The sequence below is a fragment of the Argopecten irradians genome, chromosome 5 (assembly GCF_041381155.1).
Source record: "Argopecten irradians isolate NY chromosome 5, Ai_NY, whole genome shotgun sequence".
NCBI lineage: Eukaryota > Metazoa > Mollusca > Bivalvia > Pectinida > Pectinidae > Argopecten > Argopecten irradians.
This window is the reverse complement of record NC_091138.1, coordinates 42,081,881-42,100,834: the sequence shown is the minus strand read 5'-3', so window position 1 is coordinate 42,100,834 and position 18,954 is coordinate 42,081,881. Positions and strand designations below refer to the sequence as shown.

At 35.1% G+C, this 18,954-nt stretch overlaps 1 protein-coding gene across 1 annotated transcript in view; it reads right to left on the bottom strand.

The window, feature by feature from the left end:
- Positions 1–18,954, bottom strand: part of LOC138323909 (tubulin-specific chaperone D-like) — a 63,414-nt gene that overhangs the window by 29,226 nt on the left and 15,234 nt on the right. The window contains exons 11-28 of the mRNA XM_069268839.1: positions 14,578–14,684; positions 14,127–14,189; positions 12,451–12,607; positions 11,953–12,040; positions 9,073–9,158; positions 8,371–8,451; positions 7,985–8,058; positions 7,706–7,823; positions 7,408–7,468; positions 7,102–7,156; positions 5,795–5,857; positions 4,383–4,438; positions 3,778–3,859; positions 3,093–3,147; positions 2,121–2,276; positions 1,473–1,613; positions 1,023–1,106; positions 275–376 (exon numbers count right to left, since the gene is read on the bottom strand). Coding sequence (XP_069124940.1) covers positions 275–376; positions 1,023–1,106; positions 1,473–1,613; positions 2,121–2,276; positions 3,093–3,147; positions 3,778–3,859; positions 4,383–4,438; positions 5,795–5,857; positions 7,102–7,156; positions 7,408–7,468; positions 7,706–7,823; positions 7,985–8,058; positions 8,371–8,451; positions 9,073–9,158; positions 11,953–12,040; positions 12,451–12,607; positions 14,127–14,189; positions 14,578–14,684 — 1,629 coding nt within the window. The remainder of the gene's footprint in view (positions 1–274; positions 377–1,022; positions 1,107–1,472; positions 1,614–2,120; positions 2,277–3,092; positions 3,148–3,777; positions 3,860–4,382; positions 4,439–5,794; positions 5,858–7,101; positions 7,157–7,407; positions 7,469–7,705; positions 7,824–7,984; positions 8,059–8,370; positions 8,452–9,072; positions 9,159–11,952; positions 12,041–12,450; positions 12,608–14,126; positions 14,190–14,577; positions 14,685–18,954) is intronic.

Sequence of the window (18,954 nt, the reverse complement as noted above, 5' to 3'; positions counted from 1 at the left end):
ATTGCATCCCGAAAAAATTCCCTGGCACTATATCCTATATGGAATGAATTACTGATTGCGCATTCACCAAAAGCAAAACAAATTATTTTATATTATTTTTTGTGTTAATTAGACATAAATATACACGATTAAACACCAATTATTGTTCAAATGATGAGTATCATTTATGCTCTGTCGGTGGTGGAGCATCTTTAAGAAGTGATTCTGATATCAAACATGTCTTTATTTACTACTCCCTCAAACAGTTTCTCTCAGAACGTCCCGTAGTACTTACTTGTGGTAAAGAAGACACTTGAAGATGTTACCAGCATGTGCTCTAGTTCTATCAATTTTTTCACAAGCCTGTTGTACCAGACAGCAGAATAAATTCTTACTTCTGAAACAAAACAAAAATAAACAAATAAATAAAATTAAAATTAAATTAAAATTATTAAATTGATTTTACTGCCAATATTGTAGAAAATAATTGTTTCCTGAGTTACGTCATATCAGCTTGTGGATATTTGCTTTTAATTACATCGTTAGATTTACATTTCTGTTTTGTTTTTGTTTTACTATATAACTAACAAACTGTGAAATTGTTTATACTTGTGTAAATGCGGTTGTTGTCGCACAAGAATACAAACACCAGAACACTGACTTCTGCAAGTTAAATGTGCATTATTTTTGGCCTATTATTTCTGTATTTTTAATTCTTTAATTTAAAAAAATTGAATGTATTGAAACTATTCAAATATATGTCAGAAATAAGAAATTGTGAGAAATATTGCATCAATGAAATAAAAAAGATAGTGTTGTTGTGGAACTATATTTTGTGTACTTTCTGAACTTGACAACATTTCGTGTCAAATTGGAGCCAGCTGTACCGGGATTCCATCAATTGACCAGTTGTTACATAAATCATATAATGTTGAAAAAACGAAGTATTGTTTTATTGGAACATTAAATTTATCACATGCTAGCTGGAATTTCCTCCTAAAATACAGTTAATGGAAGATGTAGACTGGAACCCTTGTACTTACATTTCTGGTGTAATAAGACTAGCATCAGTACTGACTATCATCGTCGTAACTTCATGTAAACCTGTCATGGCAGCTTCCCGAGCCCTGAACATGAATGGATTATACAGGTTATTAACAACAATCATTTAAATTTACTTTTACATATGTGCTTAAAAAAGGGTTTTATTTTCAATATTAAGAACAAATAAGAAAAGAAAAAAATAACTTATGTTCACAAAGCGGAAACTGTGGCAATGTAATGTCTTTTAGGAAAAGTGATCAAGTTCAACAGAAAATTTGAAAAAAATATTGTCACCAGCTTTTGATTGGTTGTATTTTATAACATAAGGCACGTATACTATTATATATATATATAACTGATTAGTTGAAATATAAATGGATACAAATATTAGCAGCGCTTTGTCAGTTTCAAAGTTTTTCCCCATAACCATTATTGTAAGATGATCTCACCATGCACCCACATCTCCTCGGCTATCCAGCGTGTAGTCTTGCATGGCTGTGAAGAATGTATCGTAAACCTCAGGAATATTGTTTGGACACAGAACCTGCGACTGATCTCCTTGCTTTGTTACACCTACTGACTTACATACACTGCAACAAAACATACAAAATCAAAATATGATCTGGCTAGCATCAAACAATTCAATATAAAATAAGAGAAACCACTGCATTACAACAAGCATATACAATGTAGCTAACTGATACAGACCTAAAGTGAAAACTTGAATATAGATTCATCAATCAGTCAATGAAATCTACAGAAAATGTTCTATCAAAGTGAAAATAGAAGTATGATCTCCAAAAAATGATAGTTCACCACCTGGGTACCACACATGACCTTGCAATTTGTATTAAGTATGCTAACTGACATTGAATGGTTATGCTTGTATGTGTGTGCACAAGGCGAGGCCTGATCTATCAAGGGATCAATATCATTTAGATTATCTAAATAATTATATATATGTTTCAATTTCATCCAAAATTGGATATTTATAATACAATAATGCAATTTCATTGCACATCATTCCACCATTCATCCAAAACCTGTTTTGTTTTGTAAATGAGGATATTTTTGAGACCATGAACTTTGACCCTTACCCAGTGATAGCCTTGACCGCGTCACGTCTGGACTCTGCCCATTTTTTCTCCTTCTCAGTGACCTTTGAGGCTCCCATCAGACCACTAAGGATACCTCTGAGCTTGTTCTTCAAGAAAAACTTGGGTATTGCTCCAATGGCCAATGAATAGCCCATCCTATGATAGTTCAATAATTGTTATAAATTTTTTCCATTTTTTAAAGTGAACAGTCGGGCAAGGATGGCTAAAGTCGGTAAAAATGGTGTGAATGTATCCAGTATAATTTCTTATGGAATAGAAAAATAAACTATCGTCAAAATCTGTCTGCGTACGTAGAAAATAATTTTAAATATAGGAATCCTTAAACGTCCTCCCGGCTGACTATGTCCGTGGTTACATTTCCACGCAGCCTCGCTTTCAATGCTTTCAACTTTTCTTTATTTCAATGGTCAGAACTGGGAAACGTAAGCAGAACTTGACCGTCGTATTAAAATGTGAAAACTTTTGGAAGGCCAATGAACGCATTTAGACTGGTTTTCTTTGCCCGACTATTCACTTTAAGTAAACAGAGAATGGATAAATTTTTGCATCACATAAATATTAGGATGAATTGTTGAAAATGAGATTGAAATGATTCATATTGAAACATCAAGATAATACAAACTAGGAAAGATAATCTTTTCTTTTAATGGATATTTTTACTGATGAACCATTCATTCAATGACATGATGATACCAAACTGAACAAGATAACACAAACCACTTCATTTTTACATTTTGTAATATTTCATGCCTTCAATGTTTTCAACATTTTTGCAAAAAATATTAATTCAGGATCTACGGGCTCTTACTTACAATTGTGCATTCATACATACTTATTATTCTATCTATTTATCTGCAAAACATTTAAATTGGTGTTCAACCTTTCTTGCGAAGTTCCACAAACAATTTTGAGAAGAAAGATCAAGTGCTGTCTTGGACAAATTTCTCATACCTTGATACTTCAACTGGACTTTTTAATTCTTCTAGGTATTTACTTAAAACATATTCTGAAGAAAAAAGAAAGAAGCAGGATCAGAAATCTGAAGATAATTCAAACATTAACTTTATATATAACATTAACAAAACTGTAAAGTCAATTCAAACTTGATGTCTAAATATTAAAGACATATTAAAATGCAAAATATCTTTTCTAAGTCATAGTCAATGCATATATATGTTTGTTCTGTATTTATAAGAAATACATTTTAATTTTTTTATCTAAAATCTTGCATGATAAGTTTGCATGCATATGAACCTTAAATTTATTACTAAGATTCAAATGAATAAAAAAGAATTTTTATTTAATATATACAGAAATAATTTGGAAATAGATAATAAAGACATATTCATATAGAAGATAAAGGCAACGGAAAATATTCTCGTACATATGGTGTTGTTTCAATTTTTAGAGTTATCTGTTCTTGTGAACAGGTCAAAATGGTAACATTATAAGTATTAATCCAGATTAATGGGAAAAAAATAACGTAAAAAATTGCGTTATAAGCATGACTCCAGATTTTTTTTTTTTTCATAACGTTTTTAGTTCATATTAAATCAAATGCGTTACAATTGATACCATCTCAAAGTTATAGCAAATAATGGTAGAACAAAGAGGGAGAACATGCATTGATACGTACCTTGTCTTTCAGGAATTGCCTCCCCTTGACTGTCAGAGTAATATTCTGTGAAGAAGGCTGGAATGGCGGCCACAGCAGCTTCCTGTACACAAATATCAATATGAGAATTTTATTCCTCTATTCCAGACACTGTTATATAACCTTGATCAATTTTTACATTAATTGTTACAATGTAATAATCAATACTCTAGATGTCCTTGGTGATAATTAGCTTGATAAACTACAAAACTGTACAACGAAATAAAAATTTAATAGGTCTTTAACTGACATTTGAGCTGGAATTTTTTTTATGTAGCGGCCACATTAAATGCATTAAACAAAATATTTAGGCCACAAACATTATACTCTTTCAATTTGGAAACTTTCCATTCCAAGCGGATTTTTTGAAATCCTTTCAATTCAGGCCGGGAATTAACATTTTACCCCAATCTTTGGACATTGCAACAAATACCCTTTCACTGAAAGCTGAATTATTTGCATAAAAAGAACAAGTTTTAAATAACAAAGTAGTATAATGTTTTATCTTGTAAATATATTATGGGGATGGGCTTACAACTATATATACATGGTTAAAGCAGGTAAAAAAAAAATATATATATACTAACCTGGATTTCTGGTTCCACGTGGTGTAAACATTCATCAATGATTCCCTGCCACAATCCTGAAAAAGAAAGATCAGAATTTGCCTTGGTGCTTTTCTCTGACTGACTTTAGATTTTTAACAATATATTACTTTGATTCACGGTAGAATTATATTCAGTCTGGTACAATAGTGGTAATCTCATTACTAGTTCTGGTGGGATTAGTTTAAAGTCCCATCAACACTTTGGGTCATTTTAGGTCATGCTCAGTTAAGGTAGGTCCATACTTTTGAAAATCGCGCCAATTTATATGACGCTATACCGGAAGTTGCGGAGGTTGTTTTGAATTCCAGAATGGTTTCCGATACGCCACGACATCACACTTGGATATTTTTTCAATGGGTGAAAATTGTCTACATATAATATTGAATGTTTAAAATCATTAAATAAATCAAATAAAAGCAGTGAAGTGAAAATTATATGCTATCTCTGTGGTTTTTGCGGTCCCTGTCGTAAATGGGAATGGATTTTTAAACACCGGAAGTGCCGTTCGTCGCTATAAATCATAAGAGGGGACCCGGCCGGACCGAAATTCCGGAATTCTAAACAAAATCGCATACAGATTTCCTTTAAACACACAATTTGGAGAAAATCATAAAAACAAACAGACATAAACCAGATATAATATCACAAAAACGTATGAACTGATGTGAAATGTTTTTTTGCGGCATGATTTTCAAAAAATAGTCAAATATAACCCATCTTAGCACTGGATGAAACGGGGGTAGGGTTGCGAGTTACAAACTTCAAGCTTACAAAATTGTGAAATTTTGATCGAGGACCCCGTGTTTTTATATGATATTTGAAAAACATATTACCTTGGGCATATCATATACAAATATTGTGAAATTGACATGGGTTTTCATTTCCTTTTTGGCCTATTCATTGATTTTTTACGGGCGAAAATATGGCAAAACATGATAATTACGTATAGAAACGGTCCTGGGAAATAACAAAAATTATTTAGCATTTGTAAAAATAAAATAGTTTTGTATATTGTTCTATTGTAAGAAATTTAGGACAAAAAATCAACAGGATCGAGACTATATTCACCCTAATATTACAGAAAACATAATTTTAGGAATTTTTCTATTTTCGGTCAGCAAATTTGCATGGATGGTATATTTCAAGCTCAAATATCTCAAAAAGTAGTTCGAGAACACCCATTTATCTTTTCAGATTTGAAATCTACATGAAAAATGCAAGAAAATAAGACCTGTTAGAAAAAAATGACATGGGTTTTACCAAAAGTATGGAGCTACCTTAAGGAGATGGAGGAAAGCCAGAGTACCTGGAAAAAAGCCACCACTTGCGGTCAGTACCCAGCAATCCCATTACACAGCTTAGCTCCCTAGTTGAGTAGCTGCTACACTTACCGATGATGGGATCTCCATGGAAGGGAAGTTTGGATAGGGACAGCTTCTCAATGAGACAGGTTACTACAACAGTGATGGTATACAATGTACAACGATAGGTCAGAGCCTAATCATGTCTACTACAATTTTAATATCCAAATGTAGATGTTAAAAGTGAAATAGGAATAAACAGAGATCAATCTAGATTTTGGGGGAAACTACCCTTTTTCAAAATATGGGAAAAATTTGGCGAAGTATAGGGGAATTTGAATCTTCTTATTTTGGTGCAAAATTATATTTATTTTGACCAAAAAGCACTGTAAAACAACTAATTTTATTTTTAGATTTAGTTAAGCAAGATTTTAAGCTCACAATGAAAAATTTGAGTTTATCATAAAATATGCAGTAGCTGTATGATAAATATGAAGAAATTTGCAAACAATAGTCTAAAAAAATTAACGAAAAATAAATCACAGGGGAAATTGTGTTACAAAAACGGTCATTTTTTAGCTTCAAATGGGGAATTTTTAAATCTTCAAGGGAATTTTAGGCCAGAGAGGAATTTATTCCTTTAGGGGAAATTTACCCATAAACGGTAATAAATCAGAGCTAGATTGATCCTTGATAAATGACATTCAAGCATTACGTACCAACACAAAAATTACTTAACACAAAAAATAATATAAAATAACTTATTTCGCCTTTGGTGCATGCGCAATCATTACTTCATTCCATATAGGGTATAGTGCTACGGAATTTTTTTGGGATGCAATTAATTATTTTCATATTTTTGACTTGAAGTAAAATTAAAAGCTCAAACTTTTCAATGGTGCTAATGGTGTAAAGTAACTTTTGTAACTGAAGAAAAATACTAAATCGTCTGCTCCTGTTTTTGATAGTGAAAAAATACTATTTGTAAGTGGTGGAGCATCTTTGAGGAACACTTAATCAATATACAGAACACTTCAGAAATAGCAAAAATATTTATGCATGATAAATAACCATTGATAGTATTTGTAAAGGGTTGGTTCATCAAAATACAGTACAATACATTAACAATGAACATGCTTTAATAAAATAAATCTATGGTGATCATAACATAGTATTTATTTCCTTTTATATCCTGTAAATTTTCCTACAAGATGATTGCAACATGTGTATAATGGTAAACGGTTATAACAAAAGCTATCTTGTTATTCCCCAGAGGTTTGTAATATAAGCTGCATTTTCCTGCCTCCCCCTCCTTTTAAAGAATATCTAAAGAAATAAACTTCTAGAGGATGATGTCAATAGATATAATGTTCTGGCATATAGGAATGAAAACGTACCTGCTTTTCTCATAAGTTCACCTCCCATGCCTCGGAAAAGCTCAACATCATGGAGCTGAGATAGAAACACATACACAAATGTAGATATAACACAACTACAAACTTTAAACAAATATTAAGTAATTTTGACCATCCATTATATTGTTTGAGTGTTTCTCCTCATGTGGACAACAATAGGTAGTTCAATTTCATGGTCTATATGCCCTGCATGATTTTAGTATAGCCTCTTATTGCTCAAAACTAGACTACATAATTATTGTAATTGTATTTGAAACACCTTTGCAGTAATGAAAGAAAATTAATTACCTTTTTGGCGATTCCTCGAAGCCCCTCAATCACCTCTGCATCAACAACATCTGTAATTTTTCTGAAAGTGACAGAAAACCTACTCAATTTGATACCAAATTTAGAGCACATTTTAAATGTATTGCTTACTTCATTAATAAGCTGTATGGACATTAATTAATGTTAGATGTATTTTGCATTTCTTTCCCTCTACACTACCTCAATTGATGACAGAGACTTAGGAAAGGTTTTTAAAATGGATCTGGAGAATCTTCTAGAAACTTAAATTAAAGTTAAGTTGATAAACAATCAGACATACTGTTTCTGTTCAACAGCCAGTTTGCTTAGAGCATGTGTGATCTCAGCGACTGCCAGTATGGTTCCGTGTCGGACAAAAAGGTCTGGCCCAGTCGTTTGGGGTACCAATAGGGGCAACACTAAACAGAAAATAAAATACAATGAGGTCATAATACTGTCTGGGGCACCAATAAGGGTAAACAAGAAAGTGGTCAGACTGATCATTCCTAAACAGAAATACTTTGGCAACAGAAAACCATATAATGAAAAGTATATGAAATATAATGTACACGTATCTCACCTGTTTTCGCCATGTAATCTGGAGCTTTTGGCGTGAGTCTGTGTAGAGCTTTTGCTGTTAATTCTCGTACAGCGCTACAATGGAAACAGAACAAATAACAAGGATAATAATTTGTAAATTGTAAGTAAAAAACAGTTTAACAGATTACAATACAAACTTTAGTAAAAATAATACGACATGGAGTTTTCAGCAAGACTTATCTGAACTGATTTTCAAAGGAAAGCACAAAGCGATAAACTTTGATTTATTTTCGTGAACTTTATCATCATGGTAATTTAGCGAAATATTTCTGCAAATTGATAATGCACAATTGAATTCAAAGATATTACCATTCAAATTTAAATCCGCAAAATTTAATCTCCATGGAAAATGTTTTGAAACCCTACCTGTCCCAGTGGGATATCTTGATTTGTACTAGGTGATCAATCAGCCCTTCTGTGTATTGAGGGAACTGGGCCACAAACACACTACAACATTTTAAAGCGTCTATTTAGTATGTCACACATCTGAGAATTTACATTACTTTAACTTCAACAAAAATTTCTACACCACAAACTGTCTTGTTTATCAATAATACAGTATAAGGTGTATTTGTAATTTATATAATTTCATTCTACGAATTATAAAGATTTGAATTCAAGATAAAACCATCCTAACACTTAAGGGGTTACTATCACTATCATCATATCCACCCCTGTAATATTTCATAGCCAAATTGAAGGTTTTGTGGGCGACCAAAGGTTAGACAGGTGTTTGGTTCTTTAACGGCGCATCAAAATAATTGAATAACAGTACACTGGAATTGACTGTGTGGCTTTAAAGTTTGGCGTTGCTCTCTCTGTAATCTTCAAAGTTAAAGAAGTCTCTGCATGTCCGTGATTGGTCAGGTTTTTTTTTCACGCCTGAACTGCATTCAGTTTTGCAATAAAATAATCCAGGGGTGGATATTATGACAGTGAGAGTAACCCCTGGAGTATCCAGGATAAGATAATTTACAAACTTGAGAGTTTCTCGAAAAGGGAGGGAGATCAATCAAGTCATTTTAGGACAGAGCATTTATCTGGGATATAAGTCAGTAGTTTCAATACCTCAGGTCCAAGAAACAATGGGATCTGTTACCAACGGCAAAGTAATCCACAGTGGTCAGGATGTCGATGCCATGAGGAAATGTGCCCTGAATATACACAACATTTCATTATGTGACATATAAAGCAATGCAGACTAAAAAAGACATAGTAGACATCAGGTCCCAAGATCATAAAACAGTCTTACGATTAGATTTAGCCAATCACAGATGATGTTACAAAAAGTTAACTCATTTTTGATAGACTAAAAACAAAAACTTAAAGTGTCTATATATACTAGAGCCAGATCATAACATTAGAATTTCAAGCTTTCAGATAATCTAATTTTTAAACATTTGATTAATTAAGCAAAGATGCAATGTTTCTTAAGTCACATATGCATTGGTAGAATGTAATACCTGCAAACAATAGATGACATCACAGCCATATTTTAAACATACTAGTGTTCCTGTGTTACTTGAATTAGAGCTTTTGATATAATACAAGAGGCCAAGAGGGCCTGTATTGCTCACCTGGTTTGTAATGCCAAGTAATGTTCTGCATACAGGTTCATTGTTTCTTTTCTGAATGAATTTTAATATTAACCTCTAAATCCCCTATTGGGCCCAACCCCTCCTGCCCCCAGGGGGTCAGAGCCAAAATTTATACAAGTTCTGTTCCCCTTCCCCCAAGGATGTTTATGGCCAAATTTGGTCATAATCCAAGTAAAACTCTAGGACAAGTAGTGATTTATAGGATTTATCTCTATTTCCCCTATTGGGCCCCAACCGTCCTGCCCCCAGGTGACCAGAGCCAAAATTTATACAAGTTCTGTTCCCCTTCCAAAAGGATGTTTGTGGCCAAATTTGGTTACATTCCATGCAGAACTCTATGACTAGTAGCGATTTAAAGGATTTACCTCTATTTCCTCTATAGGGGCCCCACCACCTCTCCTGCCCCCCGGGTGTCAGAGCCAAAATTTATACAAGTTCTGTTCCCCTTCCCCCAAGGATGTTTGTGGCCAAATTTGGTTACAATCCATGCAGAACTCTATGACTAGTAGCGATTTAAAGGATTCACTTCTATTTCCCCTATTGGGCCCCGCCCCTCCTGCGCCCGAGGGATCAGAGCCAAAATTTATACCAGTTCTGTTCCCCTTCCCCCAAGGATGTTTGTAGCCAAATTTGGTTACAATCCATGAAGAACTCTAGGACAAGTAGCGATTTAAAGGATTTACCTCTATTTCCCCTATTGGGCCCCGCCCCTCCTGCCCCCCGGGGACCAGAGTTAAAATTTATACAAGTTCTGTTCCCCCTCGCCCAAGGATGCTTGTGGCCAAATTTGGTTACAATTCATGTAGAACTCTATGACTAGTAGCGATTTAAAGGATTTACCTCTATTTCCCCTATTGGGCCCCACCCCTCCTGCCCCCGTGGGGTCAGAGCCAAAATTTATACAAGTTTTATTCCCCTTCCCCAAAGGATGTTTGTGGCCAAATTTGGTTACATTCCATTCAGAACTCTATGACTAGTAGCGATTTAAAGGATTTACCTCTATTACCCCTATTGGGCCCCGCCCCTCCTGCCCCCGGGGACCAGAGCCAAAATTTATACAAGTTCTGTTCCCCTTCCCCCAAGGATGTTTGTGGCCAAATTTGGTTACATTCCATTCAGAACTCTATGACTAGTAGCGATTTAAAGGATTTACCTCTATTTCCCCTATTGGGCCCAGCGCCTCCTGCCCCCGTGGGGTCAGAGCCAAAATTTATACAAGTTCTGTTCCCCCTCCCCCAAGGATGTTTGTGGCCAAATTTGGTTACAAATCATGAAGAACTCTATGACTAGTAGCGATTTAAAGGATTTACCTCTATTTCCCCTATTGGGCCCCGCCCCTCCTGCCCCCGGGGGGTCAGAGCCAAAATTTATAAAAGTTCTGTTCCCCTTCCCAAAAGGATGTTTGTGGCCAAATATGGTTACATTCCATTCAGAACTCTATGACTAGTAGCTATTTAAAGGATTTACCTCTATTACCCCTATTGGGCCCCGCCCCTCCTGCCCCTTGGGGATCAGAGCCAAAATTTATACAAGTTCTGTTCCCCTTCCCCCAAGGATGTTTGTGGCCAAATTTGGTTACAATTCATGTAGAACTCTATGACTAGTAGCGATTTAAAGGATTTACCTCTATTACCCCTATTGGGCCCCACCCCTCCTGCCCCCGTGGGGTCAGAGCCAAAATTTATACAAGTTTTGTTCCCCTTCCCCCAAGGATGTTTGTGGCTAATTTTGGTTACAATCCATGCAGAACTCTAGGACAAGTAGCGATTTAAAGGATTTACCTCTATTTCCCCTATTGGGCCCCGCCCCTCCTGCCCCCGAGGGGTCAGAGCCAAATTTTATACAAGTTCTGTTCCCCCTCCCCCAAGGATGTTTGTGGTCAAATTTGGTTACAATCCATGCAGAACTCTAGGACAAGTAGCGATTTATAGGATTTACCTCTATTTCCCCTATTGGGCCCCGCCCCTCCTGCCCCCGGGGGGTCAGAGCCAAAATTTATACAAGTTCTGTTCCCCTTCCCCCAAGGATGTTTGTGGCCAAATTTGGTTACAATCCATGCAGAACTCTATGACTAGTAGCGATTGAAAGGAAATGTTGACGGACAGACGGACGCCGACGGACGCCGACGGACGACGGACGACGGACGACGGACGCCGCGCCATGACATAAGCTCACCGGCCCTTCGGGCCAGGTGAGCTAACAAGCAGATCATATGTACTATTCAACGATACCAAACTGTGATTATATCTGTAAAAAATAATTCAATATTCAAATCTCATGAGAAATTGCTTACTTTCTAAAAGTTTGAATATGTACTCTAAGAAAATTTTGTGAAAAATAATGTAAATACCTGTCGACCAACATTTTCCTGGAATGCCGCCGCAGCAGCGCGTCGAACATTCACCTCGCGGTCGTATATGGAAGCTTTTACTAATGCACTGGAAAATATTTCAAAACAAATTTGAAAGTTGTTAAAAAAACCTGTTACAAAAACAGCAATGTCATACAAATAAATCGAAAATTTAGTATTAAGTGGTAAAAATCTCTTTGTTTAAACATTCAAGATCAATTACTGTAAACTTATTTTCGGGGCAACTTCATTTTGCCTTTTTATACCAAAGGACGTTTTCAAGGAGATTTTATTTTCGCGTTCTCGATTTCTGGGTTTCAACTTGTAACCTGTATTTCAACATTTAGTTTCTTTGTGACATATTTTTGCAATTTTTCTGCGAAATTCACTAAATTCAATTGCACACAATAATAAGTTTGTGTACTGTATACAGCATAATAGATTACACATTATCAAATTTCAGAGATTTATATCAGCTATTCCACAGTGAATAACTACCTTGCTATCTTGTCAACATGGGGAGTAATTTCCTGAGGTTCGTACGCCCTTGCGAAGGCCCAACACACATAACATGCAGCGTCTCTAACGTGAGCCCCGACAGAGAAGTTGCCTCGTTTATCGTCATATTCCAAAGACTTCAACACAACAGGAACCACTGAAGAAAAATTTGTTTATTAATAATTTTGATTAAAGGACTCATTTTTTAATAATCATTTATCTAATTTATTATGTTTTGACAAGATTAAATAATGATAATAATGATTGTTCAATCATGTAGAATGTACATCTATTGTAAAAATATATCATATGGTAAAACAAGAGATCCCAGAGGGATCTTGGCACCCACCAAAAATTGATCTATGTCTGAAAAACGAAAGAGGGATCTTTTCTCTGCTTTTCAAACTTACTACATATTACTAAATATGAAATTTGAGAAAGATTATTTGAGAGCTATCTGAGATATATAACGGTAACAAATATCAATTATCAAATTCCAAGATGGTGGCCTGTTGGCCATCTTGTTGACTAATTGGTCCTAAAATTCAACATGCACAACTAGACCAGTAGGGGAACCTGCAAAATAAATTGGAGACAGATCCCTTCAGTACTTTTTGAGAAATAGTGGTAACAAGCTTCAACTAACAAAATCCAAGATGGAGGCCTGTCGGCCATCTTGTTCATCAATCGGTCTCAAAATGCAATATGCACAACTAGACCCCTAGGGGAACATGGACATGCAATTTGAGACAGATCCCATCAGTACTTTCTGAGAAATAGTACATGCATATGTAGTAACAAACTTCAATTGTCTTAATCCAAGATGGCGGCCTGTCGGCCATCTTGTTGACCGATTGGTCCCAAAATGCAATATGCACAACTACATCCCCAGGGGAACCTACATGTGAAATTTGAGAACAATACCTTCAGTACTTTCTGAGAAATAGCGGTAACAAACTTTATCTATCAAAATCCAAGATGGCCATCTTGTTCATCCATCGGTCCCAAAATGCAATATGCACAACTAGGGCCCTAGGGGAACCTACATGTGAAATTTGAGAAGAATCCCTTCAGTACTTTCTGAGAAATAGCGGTAACAATCTTTATCTATCAAAATCCAAGATGGCAGCCTGTCGGCCATTTTGTTGACCGATTGGTCCCAAAATGCAATATGCACAACTAGACCCCTAGGGGAACCTACATGTGAAATTTGAGAGAGATCACTTCAGTACTTTCTGAGAAATAGCGGTAACAAACTTTATCTATCAAAATCCAAGATGGCAGCCTGTCGGCCATTTTCTTGACCGATTGGTCCCAAAATGCAATATGCACAACTAGACCCCTAGGGGAACCTACATGTGAAATTTGAGAGAGATCACTTCAGTACTTTCTGCGAAATAGCGGTAACAAACTTTAACTATCAAAATCCAAGATGGCCGCCTGGTGGCCATTTTGTTGACTGATTGGTCCCAAAATACAATATGCACAACTAGGGCTCTAGGGGAACCTACATATGAAATTTGAGAAAGATCCCTTCAGTACTTTCTCAAATCAAATGTACATTTTATAGTTAAAACTGTTGATTTTTTTTTTGTGGAAGTTAAACACAAGAGAATAAAGATACAGCTGAATGTACAAAGAAATCTTCATTTCTTACGGTCAATATTGTTACTTACCGTCGGGGAGCCTTTCTGGCAGTAAAAGTCCTCGCCGTCCAAGTTCCGCTAAAGCCAGACAACCTGCAACAGGGAAAAAGTGGAATATTACATCTAACAATTCAGTAACATCGTATAGAACATTTATTTGTCAAATAATCTAAAATATGAAAATATTTGTGAAACAAATTGCAACATATATATGAAGCTTACACAGTATATATATATATAGCTGGTTCTTTTAGTGGGGATAATAATTTTGCGATTTCAAAGAACACTGCCATGATCACAAAAATATGATCTACAAAAATATGAAGAAATGGTTGAATCATATATATAGCCTTAAAGCCATATTGTTAAAATTTAAAATCGCTTAAATTTGATTATCTCATTTTAAGATGAAATTGCGAGAATTTTGACCCACGAAAATAACCGGCTAGTCTATACAGTAATTTAAGATTCAGAGACCTACCTCCATGCCAGGCCCCATCCGTCTCCTGAAGGGAGAACAGCTCTAGCACCGACCCTACCACTTCATCAGCAAGCTCCCTAGGGAGTCGTCCAGTTACTCGACCGATGCTGTAAGAATTAGATTCATGCATATCATCAAAGTGGTTGGTTGGGCTATTTGTCCTATTAACAGCCAGGGTCATTTCAGGACAGCAAAATTTTCAAAATGTCAACAAAAACTAAAAAACCAAGAATGATTTACTGGTGTCAGAGCACCATACTAACAATAGTGTTTGTCACCATCAAATCTGTGACAACATCTGCAGGTCCTGATAACTTAATCTTAAAACACAGATAAATTACTTTAGCGGTGTTAACATAATGTATGGCAGTCCTAACACATTACTTACCCTTTGGCCGCTGACCATCTGACCACGTGGCTGTATTAACATAATGTATGGTAGTTCTAACACATTATTTACCCTTTGGCCGCTGACCATCTGACCACGTGGCTGTATTAACAGAATGTATGGCAGTCCTAACACATTACTTACCCTTTGGCCGCTGACCATCTGACCACATGGCTGTATTAACAGAATGTATGGCAGTCCTAACACATTACTTATTACCCTTTGGCCGCTGACCATCTGACCACGTGGCTGTATTAACAGAATGTATGGCAGTCCTAACACATTACTTATTACCCTTTGGCCGCTGACCATCTGACCACATGGCTGTATTAACAGAATGTATGGCAGTCCTAACACATTACTTATTACCCTTTGGCCGCTGACCATCTGACCACATGGCTGTATTAACAGAATGTATGGCAGTCCTAACACATTACTTACCCTTTGGCCGCTGACCATCTGACCACGTGGCTGTATTAACAGAATGTATGGCAGTCCTAACACATTACTTACCCTTTGGCCGCTGACCATCTGACCACATGGCTGTATTAACATAATGTATGGCAGTCCTAACACATTACTTACCCTTTGGCCGCTGACCATCTGACCACATGGCTGTATTAACTGAATGTATGGCAGTCCTAACACATTACTTACCCTTTGGCCGCTGACCATCTGACCACGTGGCTGTATTAACAGAATGTATGGCAGTCCTAACACATTACTTACCCTTTGGCCGCTGACCATCTGACCACGTGGCTGTATTAACAGAATGTATGGCAGTCCTAACACATTACTTACCCTTTGGCCGCTGACCATCTGACCACGTGGCTGTATTAACAGAATGTATGGCAGTCCTAACACATTACTTACCCTTTGGCCGCTGACCATCTGACCACTTGGCTGTATTTATAGAATGTATGGTTTAGCGGACTACTGTACCTCATGCATAGATTACCCAATGACACACATATATATAATAAGCTTACAGTGTAAGAATTAATTCTATATCTCTCTCTCTCTAGTAAATCCCCTAAACTTATTGATTGATTGACATATTTTTTTTTTGTCAATGCAGTACTGTACGCAACAAATTAGATCTAATTTGATCAAATTATTATCAACTGAAATTAAACCTTGCTTATATTTTATAACCAAGACATACATTTATAATGTATTATATCCGTATATATTTCTAAATCCTTGATATAATTCATAAAGTACACGGAGGAGACATATGCAACTTTGTCCTCATCGTTGTGTTGATCTTCCCTCTCTAACTCATTTTTAGTAAGTACTTTAAAGTTAATTATGATTTTCTATATTTTTTTTGTAAGTATGAGTGTGTATGAATGTAACAGATTAAATATGACTTGCATCTTATGTCCCTTTACTTCTAATTTAAAGTATTACCTTTTAATTATTGTAATTCTACTTATCATGTCAGGTGATATTCACACAAATCCAGGTCCATCCTCAGCTTCTTCTGATGAAAATTATTTATTCAATGATTTATCAATAGTACACTTAAATGTTAGGTCTCTCAGGAATAAAATTGATCTAATTGATGCTGAATTATGTGATAATGATATCATATGCCTAACTGAAACTCATCTCGACCCCAATGTATTGAATACTGATCTACAATTGAAATCCCATCCTAATTTATATCGAAGAGATAGGCAGCTTCAACATGGTGGAGGTATCTTGATTTATACTAAAAGTAATATTCATGTTAATCGCAGAAATGATTTAGAGACTGAAAATATTGAACATATTATTTTAGAGATAAGTTCCTCAAACAAAAAAATACTTCTATGTTGCTTGTATAGACCTCCCAATACTGCAGTTGATTACTGGAATAAACTTGATATTGTAATAGATAACCTTATCAATACTACTCATAACATTATCATTACTGGTGATATTAACATTGACATGCTAAAAATGAAGACTTCTTCTCATCTCTCTAAGCTTCTAACTAAATATCAATTAATAAACCTCATACAAGCACCCACACGTATTACTGATACCACTGCTACACTGATAGATGTTTTTATTACCAATAATGTGAATATTTTTAATTCAACACAAGTACTTTCTCCCCTCTGTAGTGATCACTGCCCAATACTAGCTTATATCTGTTTTAAAACTTGTAGAAGCAAACCTTATAAAAAAAATGTTTTTAATTTCAATGAAGCAAATTGGGAAAATATTAATAGTGAATTACGTAATACTGATTGGGATGTTATTTTTAATGATAGTAATAATATTAACGAATTATATTCTATTCTGTTAGAGAAAATAAACACTGCTACTAACAAACATTTACCACATAAAACAGTTATTGTACATCCTGATGATAAGCCGTGGATGACTGGTGAAATTAGACATAAATTGAGACAAAAAAACAGATTACATCGTCTTGCTAAACAAAAAAATAGGGTTCAGGACTGGGCAAAATTTAGGAACTTTCGGAATGAAGTAATTGATTTGATTAGGAAAACAAAGGAAAGTTATATGAAAAAATTACAGAGCTCTCTTGCTGATAAGTCTACTAATCCTAAAAAGTGGTGGCAAAATTGCTAAAGCTATGGGAAAAATCAATATTAATAATAGCCAATCTTCTCCATTAATAAACAACAATGAAATTCTTATTCATCCACTTGATAAAGCTGAGGCATTGAATAATCACTTTACTAGTATTGCATCTGACATCAGAGACTCTGATCTACCTGAATTACCTCCCCTGCCTCATGTTGAACTCTCAGAAATAAATATAAATGAACAAGATATTATTGACCAACTTCACATTCTAAATAAAAATAAACCAGCTGGTCCAGATGGTATTTTACCAGTTATTATTAAAAATATCTCGCCATCTTTAGTATATCCACTTAAATTATTATTTAATAAAACATTAACTATTGGAGAAATACCAGATATTTTAAAAGTTGCTAATGTTACTGCAATTTATAAAGGAAAAGGCGAAACCAGTGACCTTAATAATTATCGGCCCATAGCGGTCACTTCTGTCTTTATTAAAATTTTAGAAAAAATTATTTTTAAATACACGTTTAATTATATTTCAAGTAATAATATGTTAAGTGAACATCAGTCAGGTTTTCGACCCACTGACTCTACAGTTAATCAGTTAACTGATATATATAATACTATAAGTAGTATGTTAGATCAAGGTAAAGATTTGCGCTTTGTTTTCTGTGATATAAGTAAAGCTTTTGATCGCGTATGGCATTTAGGTCTTTTACATAAATTAAAATCTTATGGTATTAAAGGTAAATTATATAATTGGTTCAATGCTTACCTATCTGACAGAAAACAAAGGGTAATATTTGAAGGGTATCAATCCAACACTAAACCTATTTCGGCAGGAGTCCCTCAAGGATCTGTCCTTGGTCCATTTTTGTTTTTACTCTTTATTAATGATATTACTAATGATATTAACAGTAATATCAAATTATTTGCAGATGACACTTCTCTTTATGTAATAATACAAAATAATAATGATCTGGAAACACCATCTTCACTGCTTAATAATGACTTAGCCTCTATCTCAGAATGGGCACTTAAATGGCAAATTCTCTTCAACCCTAATAAAACAATAGCTATGAACCTCAGTCGAAGACAAAATATTGATTATCCACATCTTTTATTTAATTATAATATAATTGCACAAAATGAATTCCATAACCACCTAGGGCTTACCTTCAATAGTAAAGGAACATGGTCAGACCATATTTCTAATATATATCAAAAAGCTAACGCTAGATTAAGTTTACTTCGTGTATTGAAAAATTTAGTTGATAGAAACACTTTGAAAACTTTATATACTTCCTACATAAGACCAATATTAGAATATGCTGATGTAGTCTGGGACAATTGTACACAAGCTGAAGCTGATCTTCTTGAATCCATTCAACTGGAAGCTATGAGATTAATAACAGGACTTAGAAGAGGTACATCTCACT